Source organism: Triturus cristatus, chromosome 6 (genome assembly GCF_964204655.1).
Source record: "Triturus cristatus chromosome 6, aTriCri1.1, whole genome shotgun sequence".
NCBI lineage: Eukaryota > Metazoa > Chordata > Amphibia > Caudata > Salamandridae > Triturus > Triturus cristatus.
This window is the reverse complement of record NC_140589.1, coordinates 808,220,357-808,245,762: the sequence shown is the minus strand read 5'-3', so window position 1 is coordinate 808,245,762 and position 25,406 is coordinate 808,220,357. Positions and strand designations below refer to the sequence as shown.

The following is a 25,406-nucleotide window of genomic DNA, read 5'->3' as shown; positions in this document are numbered from 1 at the left end:
TACTTATTAAGTGGTGTTGTGTAGGGCAGCCGAAGCTCTCCAACTCTAGCTCCCTACAGTGGCCGCTGCTGACCTTCAATGACGCTCTTTCAGACATTCTTTTGGGCACCTGGTCCAGGCCCCCCCATTTTCCTCTCCCAACACCCTACCCCTGAGAGCTTGGTTGTCTAAGCCTCTGCATCCCCGAGCACATTCCCTTCCGCACCTCCGGATAGGGAATCCAAGAAACTGGAGCTGTTTGGGAAGAAGATTTTCTCATCCGCCAGTTCAGGGTTGTGGTCTGTGAACACCGCATGCCTTTTGGGCCGTTATTCCCACTCTGTGTGAGATACGGTGGTGTAGGTGCTGCCTCAGTGTCCGGAGAAGGCCCGACAGTGCTCTACCAAGCTATTGCTGAAGGGAGAGATGCAGCCAAGTTCACGATTCGTTGTGGTCTTGACACCGCCGGCTCGCTGGGCAGAGCGATTTCCACGACAGTGGCATTACGCCATCACACCTGGCTGAGGACAACTGGCTTTTCCGGGGATGTCCAGAACACTCTGATGGACATACCTTTTGATGGCACTAGCCTTTTTGGGGACAAGGCAGATAGTGCGTTGGAGCGCTTTAAGGACTCGTGGGCTATGGCCAAGTCCCTGGGCCTTTCGGCCACGTGTACTCCTTAGGCTTCTGCTTTTCGCTCCTTTCGTGGCCAAGGAAGGGTCGCCCAAACACGTTTGTTTCAGAGCCACAGGCCTGCGCAGCAACAGTCTCTGCGCAGCCACGGATGTGGGACCCGCCAAGGTGGGTCACGGGGCCAGCGGGCGGGTCAGTCCACCACCACCCCTGCCTCCAAACCTTCCTAGTCCGGTGTTTCAGGCCCATCAAACATCAGCGGGCAGCAGGGTTCGCCATCACCTCCCCCACTGGCGTACCATCACTTCGGACAGGTGGGTTTCACAGATAGTCTGAAGGGGCTACTCCCTCCCCTTCAAATCTACCCCTCCAGCCATGCCACCTCAATTCCACCACATGTCGAGAGATCACTTGACACCTCTCAGCAGGAAGTTGCGGCCCTCTTGGCCAAGGGGGCCATCCAGCGCGTTCCGATGCCAGAAGTGGGTCGTGGTTGTTATTCCCACTACTTCCTGGTTCCAAAGAAGGACAAGGGCCTGCATCCTATCTTAGACTTTTGGAACGTCAATCGCTTCCTCCGGAAGCAGAAGTTCAAGATGCTCACACTTGCTCAGGTCTTGTCTGCCCTAGACCCGCAAGACTGGATGGTAGCGTTGGACTTGCAGGACGCTTACTTTCATATCCCCGTCCTGCCGGCCCACCGGCGTTACCTGCGGTTCACGGTAGGCCACGAGCACTTTCAGTTTCCGTGCTCCCTTTTGGCCTTACCAGTGCCCCTCGGGTGTTAACGAAAGTGATGGCGGTGGTCGCAGCTCATCTGCCCAGATCAGGGGTTTCAGTCATCCCCATCTCAGTGACTGGTTGTTGAAGGCGGGCTCGCCCCAGGCAGTTGTCTCCCACCTCTAGACTACGGCCGACCTCCTGCATTTGCTGAGGTTCTCCATCAACGTGCCAAAGTCACACCTGACTCCCTCTCAGAAGCTCCTCTTTTTCTGAGCTGTTCTGGACACGGCGCAGTTTCGGGTTGATCCTCCCAAATAGCGAGTCCGGGACATTCGGGCTATGATTCAGTTCTTTCAGCCATTATCCTTGGTTTCGGTCAGGATGACCTTGAGGCTGCTGGGCCGCATGGCCTCATGGCCTCCTGCATCCTGCTGACCAATCATGCCAGATGGCATATGTGGTTTCTGCAGTAGGACCTGAAGTTCCAGTGGGCTCAGCATCAGGGGAACCTGTCCAACTACGTCCAGATCTCGGAGCGCACTGCACAACAATTGCAGTGGTGGCTCATTGACCAGCATCGGGTCTGTGGCAGATCACTCTCCCTTCCCCAACTGGAGCACACAGTGGTGACGGATGCGTTCCTCCTGGGATGGGGCGGTCCCATGGGAGAGGCGGAGATCAGAGGCCTATGGTATCCGGCGGAGTCCAGGCTCCATATCAACCTTCTGGAGCTCCAGGCGATCCTACTTGCACTGAAAGCATTCCTTCCCTCTGTCAAGGGGAGAGTAGTGCAGGTGTTCACGGACAACACCGCCGCCATGTGGTACTGCAACAAGCAAGGCGGGGTGGGGTCGTGGACCCTTTGTCAGGAGGCTCTGCGTGTCTGGACATGGCTGGAACATCAAGGCATTTCCTTGGTGGTTCAACACTTGGCAGGTTCTTTGAATGCCAGGGCGGACGAACTCAGCCGCAGGTGCATGATGGATTACGAATGGCGTCTTCACTTGGAGGTGGCGCAAGGTCTCTTTCAATAGTGGGGAGAGCCCTGGTTAGATCTATTCGCCACCGAAGAGAACGCGCAATGTCAGCAGTTCTGCGCATTGGAATTTCCAAGGCGGCACTCGCTCGGCGACACTTTTCGTCACGAGTGGAGTTGCGGTCTATTGTACACCTTTCCGCCTATACCACTTCTACCCAGAGTGCTGAAGAAGATCAGGCGCGACCGGGCCCAAGTCATTTTTGTTGCCCCGGACTGGGCTCGAAGAGTTTGGTATCCCAACCTACTCAGTATGAGCGTGGATCCCCCGATCCGGCAGCCTCTTCGGGAGGATCTTCTGTCTCAGCAGCAGGGGACGGTCCTCCACCCGAACCTGTCCAGCCTCCACCTCCTTGCGTGGAGATTGAGCGGCAACAGTTGATTCCATTTGGCTTGCCTCCTGAAGTCTGTGATATCATTCTGGCAGCCAGGCGTCCCTTCACTAAAACGGTATACGCCTGCAGGTTGAACACATTTGTGGCATGGTGCACAGTAAAGGCTGTGGATCTCCTTTCTGCCCCTCTTTCAGAACTCCTTTTGTTGCTTCTTTCTTTGGCCCGGCAGGGCTCTGCTCTGGGCACTATTAAGGGCTACCTTTCTGCAATTTCAGCCTTTCTCAGGCTCCCTGATCAGCCCTCTCTTTTCAAGTCCCCTGTTGTAAATAGATTTCTCAAAGGCTTTACTTACCTTTTACCTCCTATTCCTTTTGTGATGCCGCAGTGGGACTTGAATCTGGTTCTTACCTATTTGATGTGCGCTCCCTTTGAGCTGCTGCACAACTGTCCTCTTCGTTTATTGACTTTGAAGCCTGCTTTCCTCGTTGCCATCACCTCCTCTAGGCGCGTGAGTGATATTGCTGGGGTATCTATTCTAAGGTAAGGAATCCATCACTAACGTGTCTCTTTCAGATGCAAAAGTTACTTTCCTTCGGTAACGATATATCTGTAAGAGACATTAGTTAGTGATAGATTCCTTACCGCCCCACCCATCCTCCCCGTTCTGCGAACTAATTTCTAGGGTTAAGGTCATCCCTTTCAGGGCCCTAGTTTCAATGTACCAGTGGTCAGTATTTTGCATGGTTCTGCGTTCCTGGCGCGGAAAGTCATGTACAGAACTGACATCAGCGGCGTCTAAGTAGCTGCCACGATGTCATCCCGGCATCACAACGCCTACGACGGACGCGGAGCCACACGACGCCACCATTCAACGCGCAGGGGTACTGCTGATGAAAACTTTCCAGATCAGGTCTGACGTCTGGGGGTAATTCTAAGGTAAGGAATCTATCACTAACTAATGTCTCTTACAGATATATCGTTACCGATGGTAAGTAACTTGTGCATCATTTCCTCTGCTATGTACAGACACTGGTACGTGGCGCTTGAATACGGACTCTGTGGTCAGGCCATGGCCACATGAACATTAGGCGTGCTAAGGGTAACAAGTGTATCAGAAAACGCAGTTGGCATATTCTTAATGTCGACAATATGTACCTGTCTCTTGTATCATCAACGCAAAAGTAGCCACCTATCTTCCTTTCCCCCCCTTTCTTCATCTTTATGTTATTTGGAAACTGTCCGCTTTACGAAATGCAAATAAAGATATTTTTTAAAAAAATGAACCATGTGTGGTGTTTCTAAACCTCTCACACTCAACAGATGAGTGCCCTTTATATTGAAAAATATGCCATGGAGACCCAAAAAGGCACATGAAGGCATCTGACAGAAAGGGAAGTTGAGACTCCAAAAAGTGTGGGTAAAGAGACTAGAACCACCTCTCCCACCATTTGCATTCGACACAGAGGCATGTGACTCTCTGGTATGGATCACAGCCAACATGCTTACTGTTGAAAATGGGTATGACAGCAACAAACTTTTTAATTTCAAACACTTAGTTGTCAGAGATCCTTTGCAAGTGAAAGCTCCATTCAGTGTTGAGGCTGCCTTTGATGTGGATGGTTCCATTGATGTCCAGTTTATTCCAAAGTGCTTCACCATCAGAACACAGTATAGAGATACCAACCACACCTGACTTTAAGTGGGGGTATTTATTCCACTGCAATTCCTTAAATGTTACCATCAGGAGTTTTCACAGTGGATGCCATCTGTACCTCCTGTAAGTTTTAAGCCTTTAGAACAAAAAACTCAACATTTCATTGTATACTTAGTACACCAAGATGCCAATATTCTTCATAAGATTGTAGCCCTGAACACTACGTCTTGCTTTAGTCCCAGGTTTAATGGAGCCAGCGGAGGGAATATATTGAATCCAGCTGCATAAAATCTTTTCCTACTTACCTACTGAAAAAACGTATGGCACTAGGTTTGATACACTCTTCCTACGCACTGAAGTATTGATCGACAATCCAGTCAGTACCAATTTTTAACACTTGCAAGAAATTGGAGCCATAAACAAGCGATGGAGTATGCTCATCCAACCTAAAAAAGAAAAGTGATCCACTCTTAGTTCTTCCTCATATAGAAGAAAGGCCCAAAGAGGGAATTGAGACCACCATCTACACTAAAAGAGCAAAGGATTCAGGCTTCTTCAGTCTGATTAACTAAAGTTTTTGTCTCAGATGGTCTTCACATTCCTAACTGCCACTTCTTAACGGAACATAAATTTCATTCACTGCTTGACCACAACTACAGATCACACAATGATGAAGGGAAAGTGAATGCAATCCTAGTTTGTCATCGCATGAATCTTCAATGAAGTCTTAAAGAATCCGTCCTCATCCCAGCAGTTACAGCGGGATGTATATTTGGGTTGGATTGGCACCCCGCTATTTCATAAAAATATGTATGGTGACCAAGTGGCATGTAAGGACATTGAGGGGATAAATGAGCTTCTGCCTGCCTTAAAGATGCCATTTTGCCTTTTTCAGTTTTTTCAAACTGGTCTCTGTGTAGCCCCATTTACTTTTTATTTTTCCTTACTTCATTTTAGAATGCTGACTGTTTTTTAACTATAATTAGCTTCCCTCTAAAAGAAAGTGCTCACTAAACGCTAGTATTGTGGCCTGTTGAGAGGCACATAATATTTTGAGGACAGCTTTAATTTCTTTCAAAAGGGGCCTTGGGATCTGACACATAGCTGTTTGACATCAGTGAAGATTCCTAAGATAAAAATGAGGATTCTTTGCAACGTTCCTTTTTCTTGATCTGTTTGAAAAAATTAAGCTTCACTCTGCAGTAAGTATTTATTACAAATGAACATCTACATTTATTGAGTTAACTGTACAAAAAGTCAGTGCAAAAGACAACAGGGAGCAGCTAAAGCAGTGTAAGTAAAGATGAAAGAGGCCTGGGTAAAGCTTTCTAAAAGAGATTCTTGGCCTTCAGATGACTCTGGTCCATACTTTTATGTGATCTTTTTAAGCCTTAAATTACCAGGTTCCATCTGTGTTTATCCAATATTTCCATCCCTTCAAATCCATTTCAGTAATACAATTTACGACCCCATTGGGAATGGCTAGCTCTCCCAGAGATGGTGGCCTGCTGGGGTCAGCAGACCACCTTGTTTGTGACAGCTTTTTAAATAAAGCAGTTTAAAAAAACAAATGCAGTCCGTTTTCCTTAAAGGAAAACGGGATGCATTTAAAAAAGAAGAATTAGACTTTTTATTTTAATTTTGCATACAATGGTCCCTGGGACCACTGCCTGCTCTTAAAAAATATTTTCACACACACTCACAAAGGGGAAGGAGTCCCCTGGGGATCCCTTCCAGTTTGTGAGTGGTTTACTACCTACTTTGAAGAAGGTGGTAAACTGCGAGTGTTTTCCAATCGCAAATGTGGTCGCAAAACAATTGTACATGGCATTGAGACATGCTAATAGGAAGGGACGCCCCTTCCTAATAACGAGAGTCGCAAACTCTATTTTGAGAGTTAGTATCTCGCAAAATAGCATTTTTACATGCCTGGACACTTTATTGCGGTCGCAAATGGGCTGATCTCCCGTTTGCGACTGCAAAAAAGGGTCGTACATCTGGCCCTCTGTGTGTTAACTTCTAGATGTCTCGCCACTCTATTCATCTGCCAAAATGGAGATTTTAACTTGTTCCTGCACCTCCCTGTCTATGTTCTTCTTTCTTGGTCGGACACCCTGTTTGTATTTGTACAAAACTTTGGCAGTATTTTTTTACCTTGGATTTAATTTATTTATCTAAAGGTACCATCTATATTTTTGCTCCTTTCAACTTTTTTACCTTCCTACCTATGCTACTCTCTTCACTTTGTACGCTCTTTACTGCTTGTTTTTGTATGCATTTCAAAATCTTAGCTGACCGCATTTCACTACCTTATCTTTTGTATTTGGGTCTTTTTCTTTACTATCTATCACTGTTTTGCTGCCAACATGTTTATTTTCTATGTAAAATATCTTGGTATAAAGCGCTTTATAGATAATAAAGATGAAAAGGAAATTTACACCATTTGAGTGCGATTCTGTGACTAGATTTGGTTACTTAGTGACTATCAAAGTCTAGGTTTTTGGAGGCATTGTGGTGTTGCTAAATGAAATTCGAATCGAAATTCATTACTTAAAGAATACTATATTAATTCAGAAATTGATGGCATGCGATGAATAAAGGACAAAGGAAAAAGTGCAAAATCGAATCCAATTTTGTTTAAGCACTGCATGTAGGCAAAACATGCCAATAGGAGATAACAAACAGTGGAGAAAAAAGAAATCAAATAGCAAAATGTGTGAAGTTCTGGTCATGAAGTGGGAGGCTAAGCATCCAAGCAGTGTCCAGAAAGGTATGCAGTAACAAATCTAAAAACATGAACTGTGTACTACTGGTGAGGGTATCCATTCACAGATTGGGGTGTAGCAATGAAATAGGATGTACTGATTTAATATCATTCAAGGGAAAGGCTACTGACCAGAAGCATTGTTAATCTTGTCTTTATTACATATTTTCAGCCATTGTTGGTGGGTATTCCACCTTGTAACTACTTGTAGCATTCAACAATAGTGAAAAAATCAAAAGTCACCAATCAGATCCATGTTTAGTGTTACAGCAAAATACTTGTATCTGTTACTTTTAGGCTCCCTATTTGCGCATCAACTGTATGGTTTACACATTCAAAATGTAAACTCTTTCTCCTCCACCTCCCACATACCTTCCCAATGCCCCTCTGCCTATAATGAGTCACTTTGCCAAGAGCAAGGACCAGAGGGCAAGCCTTGAGTGGCCCCATTTCTCTTCATCTTCATTAAAGCTCTCAATCTGTTTTTAGGTCTTGCCTGACCCAGCGCATGCGCTGGTCTGGCGAGACTTATTGAGAGGGCTCCAAAAAGTGCTACAAGGCCAGCCTAGAGCTACAGTGCATGTGCGCGGGCGCATGCGCCGTGCTTGACCACGATTACTGCTGTGATGTTTGATCGCGATCACTTTCACTTTTGTGGCCGCACAGCCGCTTGGCAAAGCAAATAGGTCTCACTTTTGGGAACTTATAAGTATTTAGTTATGCAACTGTTGCATGGCTAAACAGTTATAAGGTCCCAAAGGCGAGACCTATTGGCTATGCCAATGCTTGTTTGTTTTTGGCGCATGTATAATGGTATCACTGAATGTAATGGACAATGCTGTCCCATCAGAGGAGTTCAGTTAGAATCCAAATCCCAGTGCAGTTTTGTGATGGTTATATAGGGATCCTTGTCTGCCTTTGTAAATTATGAAAGATGTGAAGAAATTAAATGTTCGAGGCATGTGTGGCTGTAGATACATATGCTGTTCATACTCTTGCCATCTAGTGTTGGGCCTGATGTGTGCAAGTTGTTTTTCTTTGAAGAAATCTTTCAATTCATGAGGTACAATGACTCCTTCTCTTACTGGTAATGTGCATGGTCTTCGACTCCATTGTTAGATTGCTTTCTTTCCACCGTCTGGTTCGGACGTTTGCTGCAGTTCAATACCATTGCAGTTCCCTTTTTGGTTTCCTTCCCTCCGTCGGTATTGTTATCAATCACGTCTCCCTTATTCTTTCCGTCTCAAGTCCATGATTGTGGCTTAGCTTGAGTGGCATTCGGGCCCCTCGTGGGCCTCGCACTTTGGGGCCTCTTCCGTCTTCTCATCGCGTCTCTCCATCATGTTTTGATAGTGATGGAACAGACACCATTCCGCCACCATCCTCGCTGCCACACAAAGTACTCTCAGACTTGCATCCATTTGGTCTGTTATTTGTGTCTTTGACCTGAGCAAAACGAGGATGCCTGAGAATCCTGTCGCCCCTTCTCCTCCCAAAAACAAATCCTCTGCAAGCGTTGGGCCCATCGTCTTCAGATGTTGTGTAGGAGAGGAAATGACAACCTGGACTTATTCAGTACCAAAAACATCAAGAAGGAGCACCAGCCACTGCTGTCAGCCTCAGGTGAGGAAGCTTTCTCCCCTGACGACCGCTCTGGCTCTGACCTAGAGTTTGAGTATCTTCCACCAGCACAGCAAGCCGTGAGTAAAGTACAGCCTCTCCCTCCACACTGCTCACAAGTTTAGCAGCCCCATTCTAAGGGTCATCCAGCCACTTGGGAGCATCAGAGACAGGCCACTGGGCCACCACCACCTTAGGGCCATTGTCGGCACCAACCACCACCTTCGGATGTAATGCTCAGCTAAGGCTTGGTGCCAAAAAAACATTGAGGCTGCCAGCTTCAAAACCGACCTTAGCGTTGACCCGCCCATCAGGGCTGACCCTCTCGGCAACGAAATCAGAGCCGAAACCCTCAGCATCAACCAGCAAGACGGATCTCGGCACGGGTACTACCAAGCCAATCCTCCATAAACTCCCAAGAGGAGATCAACCCTCAACAGAGACATTTGGTTATTCATCCCCATACATGCCAGATCCTCGCCTATACTATGGGCTTTGCTACTCAGCCGTCCAAATGCCAGCTGTTTTTCGAAGAAGCCCTGGACATGCCACCTCTACACAAGAAGTGCAAGAAAGCTGACAAGGTGACTAGACCTTTGCCTTTCACACACCCATCGCCTCATCCTGTTCTAGAGTGCTGACCTTCCCCGCCTGCTTCTCCAGGGGACCTCCTTTGCCTTACACCTCAGGAGTCCCCTCACTCTGAAATGCAGGTTGTAGGGTGGGGACACCTGTGATACACCTCCGCAGGGTGGCCCCTGGGACTCCTATGACGCAGACCCGCCAGGGGCACACAGACTTTGACTTGTACCCTGCCTGTCCCTCCCCTCCAAATGACTCTACATCCTAATAAGATCTTACTGGTATGGCCACTTCCTTCTATAAGGTGTATCTTCACAACAAACCTTTAGAGGAGGACTTTCTGTTTATGACTCTCTTCCCCCACCCACTGCTCCACCCAATGCCTCTCCATGCTCAAGGTCATGCTGCACCATACCCCTGACATTTTTCAAGATTCCGTCTGCACTAGGGTTATTACATCTAGAGTGAACTAGAAATTGAAGGCCTCACCTGCTGACCCCATTTATATTTGAGATCAGCTCCCACCTGACTCCCTGGTTGTTACTACTACCCATAAGAGGGCCAACTCTCAGGCCACTAGTGATACCCCTCCACCAGATAAAGAGATCAGACGTGCAGATGCTGCAAGTAAATGTGTGGCCGCACATTTGGCCAATCATTGGCGAATTGCTGATTCTGTTGGGCTGCTCTTGAGGTATGACCGCACCCACTGGGATGAGATGGAGGAACTCCTCCAACATCTCCCAAAGGAGCTCAGAAAAACTGGTTATGAGATAGTTTCTGAGGGGGAAACAGATCTCCAGTACCACTTTCTGCTGCGCATTAGATGTCACGAACACTGCTTCTAGGAGGATTAAGTCCAGGGTCCTCTTGCACAGGCACGCCTCGCTCTGTATCTCCGGCTTCAAGCCAGAAGTCCAGCAGAACCTGCTTAATCTGCCATTTGATGGTCAACATCTATTTAGGCCGCAGGTGGACCAGACGCTAGGAAAAAATCTGCACATCTTTCCCTACCTGGATGATTGGCTGATCAAGAGTGCCACCCCACAGCAATGCTGCAAAATCACACAACTCACGATTAGCCTTCTACACGAGTTAGGGCTTACCATCAGTGCCATGAAATCCCACCTTCAACCCCTCCAGATTCAACCCTACCTGGGGGCAATTTTCAACTGAAGAGGTTGGCATGGTCTAGCCAAATCCTGACCAGATCCAGTCCATGCAAGAACTGATCCCTATTTTCTAACAAGACAGCCAGGTCACGGTCAGGACGGTCATGCTCCTCCTTGGCATATTGGCCTTCTACATTGCTTTAGTACCCCGTGCCAAGCTATGCATGCGTCCGGTGCAGGAATACCTAGCACAATAGTAGGCTCATGAGGAAGGTCATTGGGACGATCTAGTGTCACTCTCTGCAGTGGTGGAACACCAACAACCTTTTGCAAGGGCGGTCTTTTCTCGACCCATTTCTGCAGAGGACTGTTACAGCAGACCCCTCCCTTACGGGATGGACTGCACACTTACAGGACATGACTGTCTAAGACCAGTGGGAGCCCAGGCATCAGGGTGCCCCAAGGTCTACCTGGAACTCCTAGCTGTTCACTTAGCATTGAACTTGATGGGTAAAGTTGTTATTGTCTGGACGGACAATATATAACCATGTATTAAACTTTGCCTCCAAGTTCCCAAACCCACAGTACAGCAGCAATGCACTATGGTTGAGTTGGTCAGGATACTTGCCTACACATTTCCGCCTATGCCACTACTTCTATTTGTGGTTCAAAAGCTTCGACTTGCACATGGGCCCACAAGCCCTGGTTCGCGACTTTGCTTAAACTCTCACTGGCTCCACACGAGAGACTCCGCAACAGGCCGGACCTTCTCACGCAGAACCCTGGAGAAATCAGGCGCCCAGACCCCAGGTCTCTCAGCCTTGTGATTTGGCTCCTGAGGTTTTCGAGTTTGGGTAACTTAATCTGTCACCTGAATGCATGAGCATTCTCAAGAAAGCATGCAGACCTACCAACTGTGTCTGCTATGCAGTAAGTGGACTAGATTCATGTACTACTGTCACTCAAAATACATGGACCATTTAATGATCACAGTGCAGGACATTGTCTACTATATGCTGCACTTGCAGGTGTTGTGGACCGCCCTTCACCTCCATATGGCTACACCTGGCTGCTGTGGCTGCCTATCTCCAGAAAAGACAACACTTCTCACTCTTCTGGATTCCAGTCATTAAGGCTTTCATGGAGGGTCTCAGAGTCATTTCCCCTCGGGTCCATATGGTGCCGGCATAGAACCTCAACATGGTACTGACAAGACTGATAGGTCCACCGTTTGAGCCCCTCCACTCCTCCCCACTTCAGTTCCTCTCTTGGAAGGTGGCATTTCTGGTCACCATCACTTCACTAAGGCGTGTCAATAAGTTGCAGGCATTAACCTTATACAAACCATTCTTCCAAGTACATAGGGATAGGGTTTCCCCCAGCACTAACCGCAAATTCCTCCCTACGTTGGTTTTCCAGTTCCACCTTAATCCATTGAACTTCCTGTCTTTTTCCCACAACCTGACTCATTTGCGGTACGAGCTCTCCATACTTTGGATGTAAAATGAACCCTCATGTAGTAAATTGACAGAACTAGGACATTTAGGAACACACAGCAACTCTTTATTGCTTTCTTTAAACCTAATAAAGGTAAGGCTCTGTCCAAATCAGACATTGCCAGATGTATCATGAGATGCATCCAAACATGTACGCTAAAACTAACAGGACTTTACCCATTTCTCCTAGAACCCACTCCACTCTGATAAAAGGAGCCTTTATGAACTTCCTGGGGAGCATCACCAATAGCTGACATATGTAAAGCAGCTACCTGATACACACCATATACTTTTACAAAACATTACTGTGTGGATATGCTAGCCCCCCAGCAATCCAATATATAAACTCTTTCAAACTACTGTAACACCCACAGGCTAGCCATCACTTTTGGGAGGACTGCTTTACTGTCTATACACAGCATGTGTATCTACAGCTACTCATGCCTCGAACAGAAATGGTACTTATCGTGCTGTAGATTCACATGCGTCCATACTCCTCCCCGCAATCCTGTGGCTGTTCCAGTGTTCCTTACTATCTCTTTCCCTCTTTTGCATTGACATCTCTCTCTACATCGCATGGCTTCATATTACATCCTCACCCACCATTCAGGAAAACAATCTAACAATGGAGTCGATGACACATTACCAGTAAGAGGAGGAGTCACTATACCCTGTGACTCAAAAGACTTCTGCGAAGAACAATAACTTGCCCACATCAGGGCCCAACACTAGATAGCAGGAGTATGCACAGCATGTGAATCTACAGTACTACATGTCACAAACAGATGTTCACAGTGTAAGTAACATTTTCCTTCTGAAACTAAGTCATAATTTAACTTAAATATCAAACGTTGGTTGCATCTAAGAGCGGAATTTCAATTTTGAGTGTTGTGTAATTTTGCAGCACACACAATTTGACAATATCGTGCCTTTTCAGGTATCAAGAGATATGTTGCAGGTGCCATGGGCCCGACAAACAAGACACTCTCTGTTTCTCCTTCTGTGGAAAGACCGGACTACAGGAATATCAGTAAGCACAAATGAAGTGTCTAATGAACAGCTGCATAGAGCTGTGTGTTGTGTTAAAAGAATGTTAAAAGTTGTGTTGCTAAATTAAATTGTAATTTGGAGATCATATTTAACTCCTGAGACCGAATTTTATACAGTTGTTTCTCAAAGTGTGAGAGGAAATTGGAATGGAAGTCAAATAATTCAGTTCTTGTAATCTAGTTAGTCTGGATTTCTACATTGCAGTTGTTCTGTGTTTTTGTTTTTAACCTATTTCTATCATTAGGTTGAGCCTAGGCAGCGCGCATGCAATGTCTTCGAGGCATGCTGTATTCACTATATGGCTATATGCCCGCCCATAGGATTGCGATTAGCTGGTTCCATTGTCATCTCTTGAAAACTTGCTTTCTATTTGTTTATGGCTTCCTTTAGTGTTTATCCCTCCCCAAGATCAGTGACCAAGTACAATATCCCTCCACTGGTTGACATTATAGCATGTGACTGTCAAACTTCTTTATTTGTGATTGTGTTTGTAAAGGGATTAATACAATTGCTTGAGTTTCTTTGCTCATGTTTTTTTTTGTTTTTATTTTCTTTTGAGTTTGCGTCAGTGCCTTTTATAAATCTATTTTTAGAAGCAACCTTTTGTGTTTATTTATATTGGAGCTGGAGCACATTGTTTTGTAAGCATTACGTTTGCTGGAATGTAACATTGTTTGTGTGTTCAATGCCACGGTTGTGCGTAAGTGTATTTTTAGAAGCAGCCTTTTCTGTGTGGCTCCTGTGTTCTCCCGCTTCGCTGTTGGAAATGTGTTTTTTCACTCAGCTGACTCCATTTGCATAATAAAACGCGTTTAGCGCGTTCAGCTGATCTGAAGTTTGTTTAAAATGTGTTCTTTGTATTAATCTTTATCTTCAGAACAGCGCACATGGGTGATTTCACAAATTCTTTGTTGTTTTTAGTATCCCGCATGCCACAGCTGCTGCAAACATGGCTCCTGTTCTCTCCCCAAACACGTTCCTGCCTCTACACACCTCACCCTAGGCACCGCATGCTCATGTGGGTCTTTCATATGCGTAAAAGATGCGTTTTAGTTTCCACCATCACTTTACTGTGCGGATACTTTCTTGTTGCTCTGCAAAAGACCCATAGGAGCCTCTCACCCCAGTGACTTAAATGTTGGTGGACCGCCCTCAATGCTTCAAGTGTTTTTGCTTTCGCGTCCGTCTCGTAATCTCCCCGTTCAAAGACAAACATGAAATTTCAGACACGGTGTTCCATAAATGGATGTTCTATTGTTACAAAATAGTTGTTACAAGTAACCAAATATGTCCCAACCCTCTCAGACCTTCAAAAAAACATTGTTTGCCACATTGCGGACTCTCTCTCAGTATTATTTGCTTTTTGAGAAAAATGTATTACATGTGCATAACTTTTTAATAGGTATCTAAGTTTGTCCCTGCCATACCTGCCTTCTTTGTTTAAAGTGCACTCCGATTAAGGTCCATGGGGAAATTTTGTGCGCGTATTACCTTGAATGCTAAAACTTTCTACAGCCTTGTACAGCAGCGCATCCTCAACTTGCCTGCTACTTGTTTAGACACTTTCCTACATTAACACACACCACCCGACGTTCACTGTATTCAGGCAAGGCTTCATCCTACTCTCACAGTAAGGCAAACATGGGGTGTCCCTCCTGATGTGACCTCTCTCCTTCCACTATTCTTACGTATGTCCGCACTATATTGCTTTCCTGCCTCTACACACATCTACCCCGGGCATCGCGTACGCATATGGGTTTTTCATATGTGTAAAAGATTTTTTTTAGTTTCCACCATCCCTTTACTGTGTGGATACTTCCTTGTTGGTCTGCAAAAGAACTGTAGGGTCCCTCAAGGCAGTGACTTACATTTTGTTAGACGTCCCCCAATGCTTCAATTGTTTGAGCTTCGGTACCAGTCACTTATGGATCTGACACCTAGATGCGTTTCTCTGTGAAAATCCGGAAAAAATTGAGGCTGTTAAAGAGCCCCCTAGTAAAAAAACATATACCCAGTCGCCAAAGGGTTTAATTGCGACAAGGCTGACCCAGGATCCAGACTGGGTTAGTTGCTTTATATGGCTTTTCTGGGGTTCTCAAAAAGAGAACTGTTGCAAGCAGACCTGGTGATGGTTATAATGGCTACAGCCAGTTCCGTGTTTTATTTTTTTCTGCCGAGATCAGTTTGCATTATGGGAATCGTAGTTTACATTTTAGGATTGTAAGTGTGGACCCAAAGAATCTAGCATGCGAAGTGCTCTCCACTTAAAAACACAAGACTATCTCTGTGTCTGGCGTGATGTGACTCACTTTAGAGCTACAACTCATGCATGGTAGAGTCCTGTAAGCAGTGTAGCAGGGGTCAGTACATAGGGCCCATCCTCGTGATGGGCCCTCCAGTCGCCAGCAGTAAATTGCACACCACATTTTAGAAGGATACTACGCGCACTAGCCTGGAACAGCATAGGCACCTTCATTTCTAACCTTTGGGCCGAGCCCGGCCCTCCGGGTCCATAGCGGCCAACACAGATCTGGTGGGGTGGGGGGTGGCGAGGGGGTAAGGAGGACTAATTATAAAAAATAAATCACTTACATCCTTGCTGCTCTGTCCCACGTCATCTCAGCATTGTGATTGGTCTAAGTCCCGTGGTTCGGTGCTCAGACAGGGACTGGGGGCCTGGGCATGTTCTCCATGCAGGCTGTAATGCAACCTACATGGAGTACATGTTAAAGTATGCATGACTGTTTGGCTGGCCAGAGAGGGCTGGTCAAAGCATCATGCACACTTTAGTGGCGCTCCTTCCCTGCTCTGTCATCAGAGCATCCCCGCCCTTATGCTGCTGTAGCAGGGAAGGATAAAATGAAAATGACATTGTGTCATTATCAGTTTATTTTTCCTTTCTTTTACTGCTGCCCAGCAGCAGGGGGGGTCGACGCTCCTCTTCCTTAGCGAAGGAGCCGCCACTTCTCAGGGTGCAAGTGGTAACAAAGTATCTGCCTGGTGGCTCATTACATTCCTCATAACCTTTAATTAAACAAAATAAAGAAAAGACACACATACAAAAAGAACAATGTAGATAAGTCTTTATTCTTATGTAGGCGTTTAGCAAACAAAGTCCCTCAGCTTCTGGAAGACCCTGCACTCCAGTGGCTTTCCCTCGTTTCCCCTCGGAGACCTTTGGACAGTCCTCCCAGATTGTGTCACTAGGTTCACATGTTATTTCTTCTTTGACAGGCGGCCCACCTCCTGGAATTTTCTTGAACCATGACACATTTCTGGACACTTCTGTCTGTGAGAAGTTGGCCTGGTATATGCTAACCACTAATTAAAGTGGGCACCTTGTACCAGTCCAAACATCCCTTATTGATGATTAGGTTAAAGACAACCTTTATTGAAAGCTATCCTAGTGGTAGCTATGGAGAGCAGCCTTCAGGCTAAGTCTCGAAGGAATGTAAAGCAGCTTGTTTTACCAGATTAGAACCTCCTGAATGACCAAATGAAAGGAGAACCACACAAGAGATATATAAAATATATGTATTTATTACTAAAGACTCTCTACTAACCTCTTTAAGAGATTAGAGAACAAAGCACACAATATTAAATCACTAGAACGACAGTAAATAGCACAATACACAGTGGGCTCCAGAGGGAGACCAAACCATATACTACGAAAGTGATATAATAACCACAACTTGACTACACACAGTGCCTAGAGCACGTAGAATCACTGGGACCCCAAGGACCCACCCAAAGTAGTGACACAGGGGACCCACGGAGGACGGGTGCAGTGTGTGAACACAGGCGCGAGCTCCGTACAATCCTATGGGAAAGTCACTGTTGGAATTTTAAAGATTAAGGCCACTTTGGAGAGGACTTTACGCAAACCCTTTCAAACATAGAAGGTACTAAGGCCAGCACCCTTGAGAGTACCGAGATACCTGTGTTACCTATCCCAGAGGAGCCGGGTGCATAGGGGTCAAGTGATGTCTGGAACCTTCGTCGTTTTCAATGGCGTGATGCGGAAAAGTGCTGCTGCCGGGAAGATGAAAAGTGTTCTGTGGAATCCAAGCCTGGATCCAAGGTGAGCAGAACCTGAAAGCAGAGGGGACAAAGTCTGGGTCACTTCACAGTGACCAGGTGCACTATAGACGAATGCCCACCGATGTCGGGTGCTTCAGGTGCGAAGATGCGATGATTGACTCTGCAGCCACGAGGACCAGGAGACGTCGACGATGACCAAAGTCCGGAGGTGAGCTGTCCCACGAAGGATGTCGAGTGGAGGGGAGGGGGGCAGGGGCAGTGTCCGGATTGAACACCAACAAGCCTAGGCAACTGCAACCCACGCGGGCAGAGAAAAGAAGCTTCGGCAAGGACCAGCAAGGTCCTGGGGACTCTCCAAGCTATGGAGAGTCAGTGCACGTCTGGAGCAACCAGGAAAGCCCACTGAGAGTCAAAGTTACCTTCACAGGGACCCACAGGCCAACAGACCGGGGATTACGAAGAGACCTCGAGCTGAATCACGAAATACCAGCCCACGGAACACTCGTGGAGTGTAGGCCGGAAATGTTCGGTGGAATTACTGCTCAGGGTCAGGACTACAAGTAGGCCAAAGCACAGCCTCCGGGATCGCCGAAAAGCATATGCTGCTGCAAAAGTACACAGTGCACAGGAGTACAGGTTGCACGGTCCCCACGAGGGATACTGGTCTCCGAATTGCTGAGAGGTCAGATCAACCTCAGGGACGCTCGAGAACTCACCTCCTATGTTGCAGAAATCTTCGGAGTCCTCAGGAGCTCGGGAGATGCAACCAGGAGAGTAACTCCTTTACTCCAAGGGAGATTCTTCAGTCATCCAGCGAACTGTAGATCGTCAAAGTACTTGGTTTCTGTAGCAGAGTTTAGTCCAGGTAAAATCTAAAGTCCTGTAGTCGGGGTTCCTACTTTATACCCAAGGAAGGGGTGAGACAAACTTTGAGGACCCACCTATGGGAGGGTCAGGACAGAGGGGTGGCTACACCCATGTCCTTTGTCCAGTTTCACGCCACAGCAAGAGCAAATGGCTCCTGCAACCGGTTTGAGCTGGACTATGCACAGGGACACCACATGTGCCCCCAGTGCAGACTTCAAAGCACTCTCAGAGTGCACCTACCCAGCCCCAATACACTAAAGCCTGTCTGGGAGGTGGTCACACCTCTCTGTGACAGGAAACCTATTGTCAAGCCTTCCCATGCTTTAGCTTGGCTCAGCAGCAGGAGGGCAGACTCGTGTCTGTGGCTGGCAGCATCCATTTTGTGATGCCCAGGTCGAGAAAGCTGGTACCGGGTAGCCCGGTGTGTCACATAAGTCCCTCTAGGAGGGTGGAATCATACCTCCCCCACCAGTTACTGGCGGGGAGATATGATTCCAAGGTGTTTGACACCAAACACGACATGTTTCTATGCAGCCGTTTTAAAGTTAGCACTTACCGCAAGGTTATAATGTACTTACATATATATGGTTGGCTGCGTCACAAACAATCCCGGAAAATGGGTTCAGAAGGCTGCAGAGGGGCTCTGCTCATGCAGGTGCACCCTCTCACATAAAACCCAGCACCCTGCCTTCAGGATTGATAAGGCATGCTATAGGGGTGACTGATAGGTTTATATGTGCAGTGATTTCGAATAAATATAGTGATTCTATATCTAAGTAATGGGTTGTCACGGGGCAGGTGTACCTAGGGAAAGGACAGATCAACCCAGAGACTGGTGGGAGGTACAGGATGTCACCGCACCTCTTCTTTTTCCACAACAGGATGACTGGTTCCATTCGTCCCAACCGGACATTACAGAATTGAGCCCAGGTCCCTTTAACTGGAACCCGGCGGTAGCTGACTCCGCCCCCAGCGATGACGTCGCACCCTTTGGACCAACAAGAGGAGACGGGATCCGGAAGACAGTGTGTGGAATCACCGGAGGTCGGGAAGAGCGAGAAGGAAGAGGAGTAAAGAAGAGCGGAGAACGAGACGGAGAGCAGAGCTGTACGGGAAGAACATCTAGCCCAGGAGGAGCAGAGAAGAGTCCAGAGATGGCGGGAGAGCCAGGAGGCCACCGGGAACACGCTTCGCTGAGCCACGCTCCTGGAGGAGCGTGGCTGACCCAGGTACGAGCGCGCTTCGTGGGCTGGGGAGGGGGGCGGGAGAGGCCTGAAGCATAGAGGCGCCAGCCACTTACCGACCGTTGTACATAGCTAAATCCCCGACCCACCACCCTCACTCCTTTTTCGCTTGACGTGTGACACCGGGTTGTTTGGGTTGCTCCCTCACTCCCTTTTCCGTACCAACACTACGTCACAGGAGCACTTTCACCCTATTTTTCTTTTTCTTTTGGGTTTCCGAGTCCATCCAAGCTGCCTTCCGACCCCTGGGACAGGAGGAAGAAGAACGCCCGGTGAATGAAGAGAAAGGCGTTCGGAAGCAAGAAGGAGAAGGTGGAGACATCCTGTTGTTACTATTGTTTATACCTGCATACTGGCTACACACAGAAAAGGAGTATTGCACAGAATAAAACCTGCTTTACCCCGACCTCGTGTCCCGCGCATATCTTCTGAAACGCTAAAACTGGTGGAGAATGCGGGCATTGAAGAGCCCATCTGTGTACCAAAGATGGATGCACTGATACAGCACTTGATCAAAGGCCAGGAGAAGCTCGAGTGGGCCGTCGAGCGGCAGATGACGTCAGCCCAGGCCGAACGAGATGTCTTTAAGGACACTATTTCTGCTCAGACGGAAGGGCTTCAGAAAATGGTGACAGAAAAACCAGTAAGCCCTTTTCGTGAGGTACGAGTACAAACCACCCCCCATCTGTTGTTTCCTTACAAAAATGCATAGCAGGGGAGGACCCAGACGCTTTCCTGACTAACTTCGAGAGTGTGGCAAGAGCATGTAGTTGGCCCCTGAACAAATTGCCATTTTTCTTAGCTCCGCTGCTGACAGTAGAGGCGCAAGCGGCATACCAAGTGCAAATGCCACTGGGGACACTTCATATGGAGAGATAAAGACTATAATTTTGGATCACCTCGGCCTGGACGCAGAGGCCTACAGGGTGCGCTTCCGTAAAGAGAGAGGAACACCCGGGGAGAACCCCAAAACCCTGTTCTTTAGGTTAAAGATGGCAGCAGACAAGTGGCTAACCCCGGTTACCAGTACCAAGGAGGAGATTATGGAAAAGATTTACTTAGAACAATATTTGGTCGCCCTCCCTTATAACACGCAGAAGTGGTTACGCCAACACACCCATCTGACAGCAGCACAGGCCATAGAGATGACCACTACGTTTTCTCGCGCACAACCTAATGTGATGGTATGGGACTCTGAGAGAACGTGCCAACAGAATCTACAGTTGGCGAAGAAGCCTAGACCCCCACAAGATTCAGTAAAAATCCGCCAACTGAAACCAGAGCTACCCAGTGTCGGAGGACCCCAATGCTTTGAGTGTGGGGACTGGGGGTACATAGCTCGCGTGTGCCCTCGGAGAAAGCCAACGGAGGAACCCATGGAAGTGGGTTATGTCCCAAGGTCCATTATGTATACGGCCGAAATGGGGACGGCCTTTCATGTAAGTGTACAGGTGAATGGTAAGCTCATCAAGGCCCTCCTCGATTCAGGGTGCAAACAGTCCGTCATACAGGGGGTGCTGATTACCCGAAACCAGATATTGCCAGACACAACCGTACACATCCGATGTGTACATGGCGATGTTAAACCCTATCCCCTGGCGTTGATATCTCTCACCCACTCCGACGGACTAAGGAGTAGCATAAAGATGGGGGTATTAGAAGGTCTTCCCGAGGATTTAATCATTGGAACAGATAATCCTGAGTTCCTCAATCTATTCAGACGAACACTACAGGTAGCAGGGAGAAAGGAAGTGTCAGACTGTGATCCTAACAGTACGGTACCAGCTCTAGTAACTCCGGAACCCTGGCTCTTAGACAGGGCCGGAGTGACCGCTGGGCGTTTTGGAATTCTGCCGAGCAGGGGGCTGATTTCACTGCGGTGGGAGCTGATTTCGTTCATGGAGACCTGCGTGTACTTCGAAATAATTAAAGCAAAACGAATTTCGTTCAGTACACGCAGGTCCCAATCAACCAAATCAGCCCCCAGCTCAGCAGCATTCCAAAACGCCCGGTAGTCAGTCCGGCCCTGCTCTTAGATCGCAGTTTTAAGTTTGCCCAGGCCAATGATGCAACACTGTATAATGTATGGGAACAGGGACATAGCTCGCAGGATAGTCACACCCCTGTGTATCCCCGTTTCCTGATCAAAGAAGGCTTACTGTATCGACAGGCATCCCCCACTGAACCCCCACCAATTGTTGGCGCCTCTATCCTTCCGGGACCACGTCCTATTCTTCTCCCATTCGCATCTTACGGCTGAACACACTGGGGCGGAGAAAACCACTCAGAATGTCTTGAGGCATTTCTCTTGGCCAGGAGTTTACAAAGATATAAAAATACACTGCCAGTCATGTGTTAAATGCCAGAAAAGGAATACCCACCGACCACCAGCCGTCCCCTTACAGCCTCTCCCCATAATAGGCACGCCATTCGAGAGGGTAGGGATGGACCTGATGGGACCATTGCCCCGCACAAAAAAAATGAACGTATATGCATTGGTGATAGTGGATTACGCCACTCGTTTCCCAGAGGCCTTTCCACTACGCACCCCCACCACACGTAACATAGCTGAGAGATTCGTGGAACTATTTTCTAGAGTGGGCTTTCCGAAGGAAATATTTTTTTTTTTTTTTTTTTTTTTTTGAAACCATTTATTGCAGTTTATAGAAGTTACAGGTATGGGCCTACAACCACACGGCCGGCCGCTAGAGCATCAAAAGCATATTACATACATACAGCAAAAAGCTTTCTCAGCGGTGCACAGTAGGAAGACAGGAGTGATCAATGGTGCAGGCCTCACAGCTCCATGCCCACAGTACGGTTCCATTTTCTTAACGCAAAACAACGTAAACAAACCACAACCGCAAGGCAACCCTCGATCCAAAGTGACAACACGTGCTCCATAAGTGGGGGATCCAAACCAGCAGCAAAATTCTGAAGAGGGGGACGGGAGTAGATCAGGGACTGGGGGACCGCGCGCCCGCGGCCAAGGGAGGGGCGCCATCTAGGGAGACGGAGCCGGCGAGGCCGCCGGTAGCAGCGGCGGCTCACAAATACCCCCGCGGTGGGCGTTCCAGGGGCCCCAGAGTTTCATCCACGCCCCAGGCTTACCCCTCGCCACATACACCACCTTTTCACGAAACATACACCAATCCATATGCTCCTTCCAGGCCGACACCGCAGGGGGCCTCTGGGATCCCCACAATTGGGCAATATCACGCTTGGCTATCATGTATCCCAGAGTCACCCACCGCGCCTGCGGGACCGAGTAGTCATTTGGTTCCCAGACTCCGAAGGAAATATTGACGGATCAAGGCACCCCCTTTGTGTCTCGCCTTATGAAGGAAGTGTGCCAAATCCTTGACCTGCGTCCCATCAAGACCTCGGTTTATCACCCCCAAATCGACGGACTTGTTGAGCGCTATAACGGGACACTGAAGGTTACACTGAAAAAAATGTTGGAGGTGAACGGCAAGGAATGGGACCAGCTATTGCTATTGGCATTTTACGTGATAAGAAGCCAAGTACAGAGCAGCCTTGGCTGCTCGGCCTTTGAGAAGCTTTATGGAAGACAATCGCGAAGTCTCCTGGATATGACGAAAGAGGCCTGGGAGAAGGAAGACGCGATCGAAACCAGAGGGATTTTGGAATATACACAAGGCCTGAAAATGAAGATAGGGAAACTCCGGGACCTGGCGTATTCCCACCTTGTAAAGAAACCGGAACGACAGACTCATTACTATAACCGAGGAAAGAAGTGGAGGATTCTACGTGTAAACGACTGGGCATTAGTGCTGCTACCAACGTCCACCCAAAAATTCAAAACTGAAATGTCATCGCCACCATTGGAAAGACAACGTACAAACTACAAATAACCCCTAGTCGCACCCAGACGTTTCACATAAACATGCTAAAGAAGTGGTTGGGACCCATACCCAAGACCACCACTCTCACCGTACCTACGCTTACCAGCAACTCCAGTACTATAGAACAATTGGTGGTCAACGATGACCTCACACATTGGGAAAAAGAAGAATTGAGAGAAGCTCTTAGCCCCTTTTCACCTATGTTCTCTGACAGTCCGGGTAAAACAAACCTGGCGGAACACCGAATCGAGACACCTCCCGGAAGGGTCGTAAAACAACGACCTTACAGGATCCCTGCCGCCAGAAGAAAAGCCATACAAAAAGGAGTACAAGACATGTTAAAACTGGGAGTGACAAGACCATCTAGAAGTGAGTGGTCATCTCCGATTGTGATGGTTCCCAAGCCTGACGGCAGTATTCGGTTCTGTATGGACTTTAGGGCCCTCGATGAGATCTCGTCCTTCGATGCGTACCCCATTCCCCGAATAGACGAGCTAATACAAAAGCTAGGAGAGGCCAGTTACATCACTACATTAGACCTAACCAAAGGCTACTGGCAAGTGCCATTGAGGGAAGAAGACAGAAAGAAGACAGCCTTTTCCACTCCAGACGGGCTCTATGAATTTACAGTGCTCCCGTTTGGGTTACACCGGGCCCCAGCAACTTTTCAACGAATCATGAACACCGTATTGCAAAACCACCACTCCTTTTCATCGGCATACTTTGATGACATTGTGGTTTTTAGCCTGGATTGGAAGACCCACTTAAGACACCTACAAACCATCTTACAGGCTGTAAAGGAATCAGGTTTGCACATGAATGCCAGGAATTCCCGGGTTGCTTACCAAAAAGTTCAATATCTGGGGTATGTTCTGGGACATGGAATGATTACCCCCCCCCCCAAACTGAAAAAGTTAGAGCCATCGCAGACACCCCTTTTCCAACGACTAAACGAGACATGAGAGTATTCCTTGGCCTAATAGGTTATTACAGGCGTTTCATTCCCCAGTTCTCTGAGGTGGCATCCCCTTTGACAGACACCCTCCACAAGGATATCAAAATTCTGTTACACCCCACGGTACCCATGTTAGAGGCGTTCCAAACCCTGAAACGCGCCATTACCACAAGCCCAGTTCTGTCCTCCCCCGACTTTTCCCGTCCTTTTCTCCTTCATACCGATGCTTCAAATCACGGTATAGGCGCAGTTCTTTACCAGCTATCCCCAGAGGGAATAGACCACCCTATAGTGTACATCAGCAGGAAACTGTTCCTAGGGAAAAGAAATACCCCACTATTGAGCGTGAGTGCCTGGCGGTAAAATGGGCTATAGATAAGCTGCGCTATTACCTAGAACGGCACCAGTTCACCCTGTACACGGACCATGCACCCCTCCAATGGATGAGCCGCAACATCGCTCATAACCCCAGGGTCCTCCGTTGGTTTCTTTCTCTCCAACCCTTCTCCTTTACAGTTCAACACCGAAGGGGAGTGGACAATGGTAGTGCGGACTACCTCTCTAGAGCATTTCCTCTCCCCATTTTGGAGATTCCAGGGGAGGAGGAGTGTCACGGGGAAGGTGTACCCTGGGAAAGGACAGATCAACCCAGAGACTGGTGGGAGGTACAGGATGTCACCACACCTCTTCTTTTTCCACAACAGGATGACTGGTTCCATTAGTCCCAATCGGACATTACAGAATTGAGCCCCGGTCCCTTTAACTGGAACCCGGCGGTAGCTGACGCCGCCCCCAGCGATGATGTCGCACCCTTTGGACCAACAAGAAGAGACGGAATCCGGAAGACAGTGTATGGAATCACCGGAGGTCGGGAAGAGCGAGAAGGAAGAGGAGTAAAGAAGAGCGGAGAGCGAGACGGAGAGCAGAGCTGTACGGGAAGAATATCTAGCCCAGGAGGAGCGGAGAAGAGTCCAGAGACGGCGGGAGAGCCAGGAGGCCACCGGGAACACGCTTTCCTGAGCCACGCTCTTGGAGGCGTGTGGCTGACCCAGGTACGAGAGCGCTTCGCGGGCTGAGTAGGGAGGCGGGAGAGGCCTGAAGGATAGAGGCGCCAGCCCCTTACCGACCGTTGTACATAGCTAAATCCCCAACCCACCACCCTCACTCCTTTTTCGCTTGACGTGTGGCACCGGGTTGTTTGGGTTGCTCTCTCACTCCCTTTCCCTACCAACACTACGTCACAGGAACACTTACACCCTATTTTTATATTTGTTTTGGGGTTCCAGAGTCCATCCAAGCTGCCTTCCGACCCCTGGGACAGGAGGAAGAAGAATGAAGAGAAAGGCGTTCGGAAGCAAGAAGGACAAGGCGGAGTCATCCTGTTGTTACTATTGTTTATACCTGCATACTGGCTACACACAGAAAACGAGTATTGGACAGAATAAA

General features: G+C 47.9%; 1 protein-coding gene across 1 annotated transcript in view; it reads left to right on the top strand.

The window, feature by feature from the left end:
* The window catches only part of MTR (5-methyltetrahydrofolate-homocysteine methyltransferase), a 456,618-nt gene that overhangs the window by 55,460 nt on the left and 375,752 nt on the right, over window positions 1-25,406 (top strand). Inside the window, exon 5 of the mRNA XM_085611389.1 lies at window positions 12,875-12,967. Within this exon, the coding sequence (XP_085467515.1) occupies window positions 12,875-12,967 (93 nt within the window). The remainder of the gene's footprint in view (window positions 1-12,874; window positions 12,968-25,406) is intronic.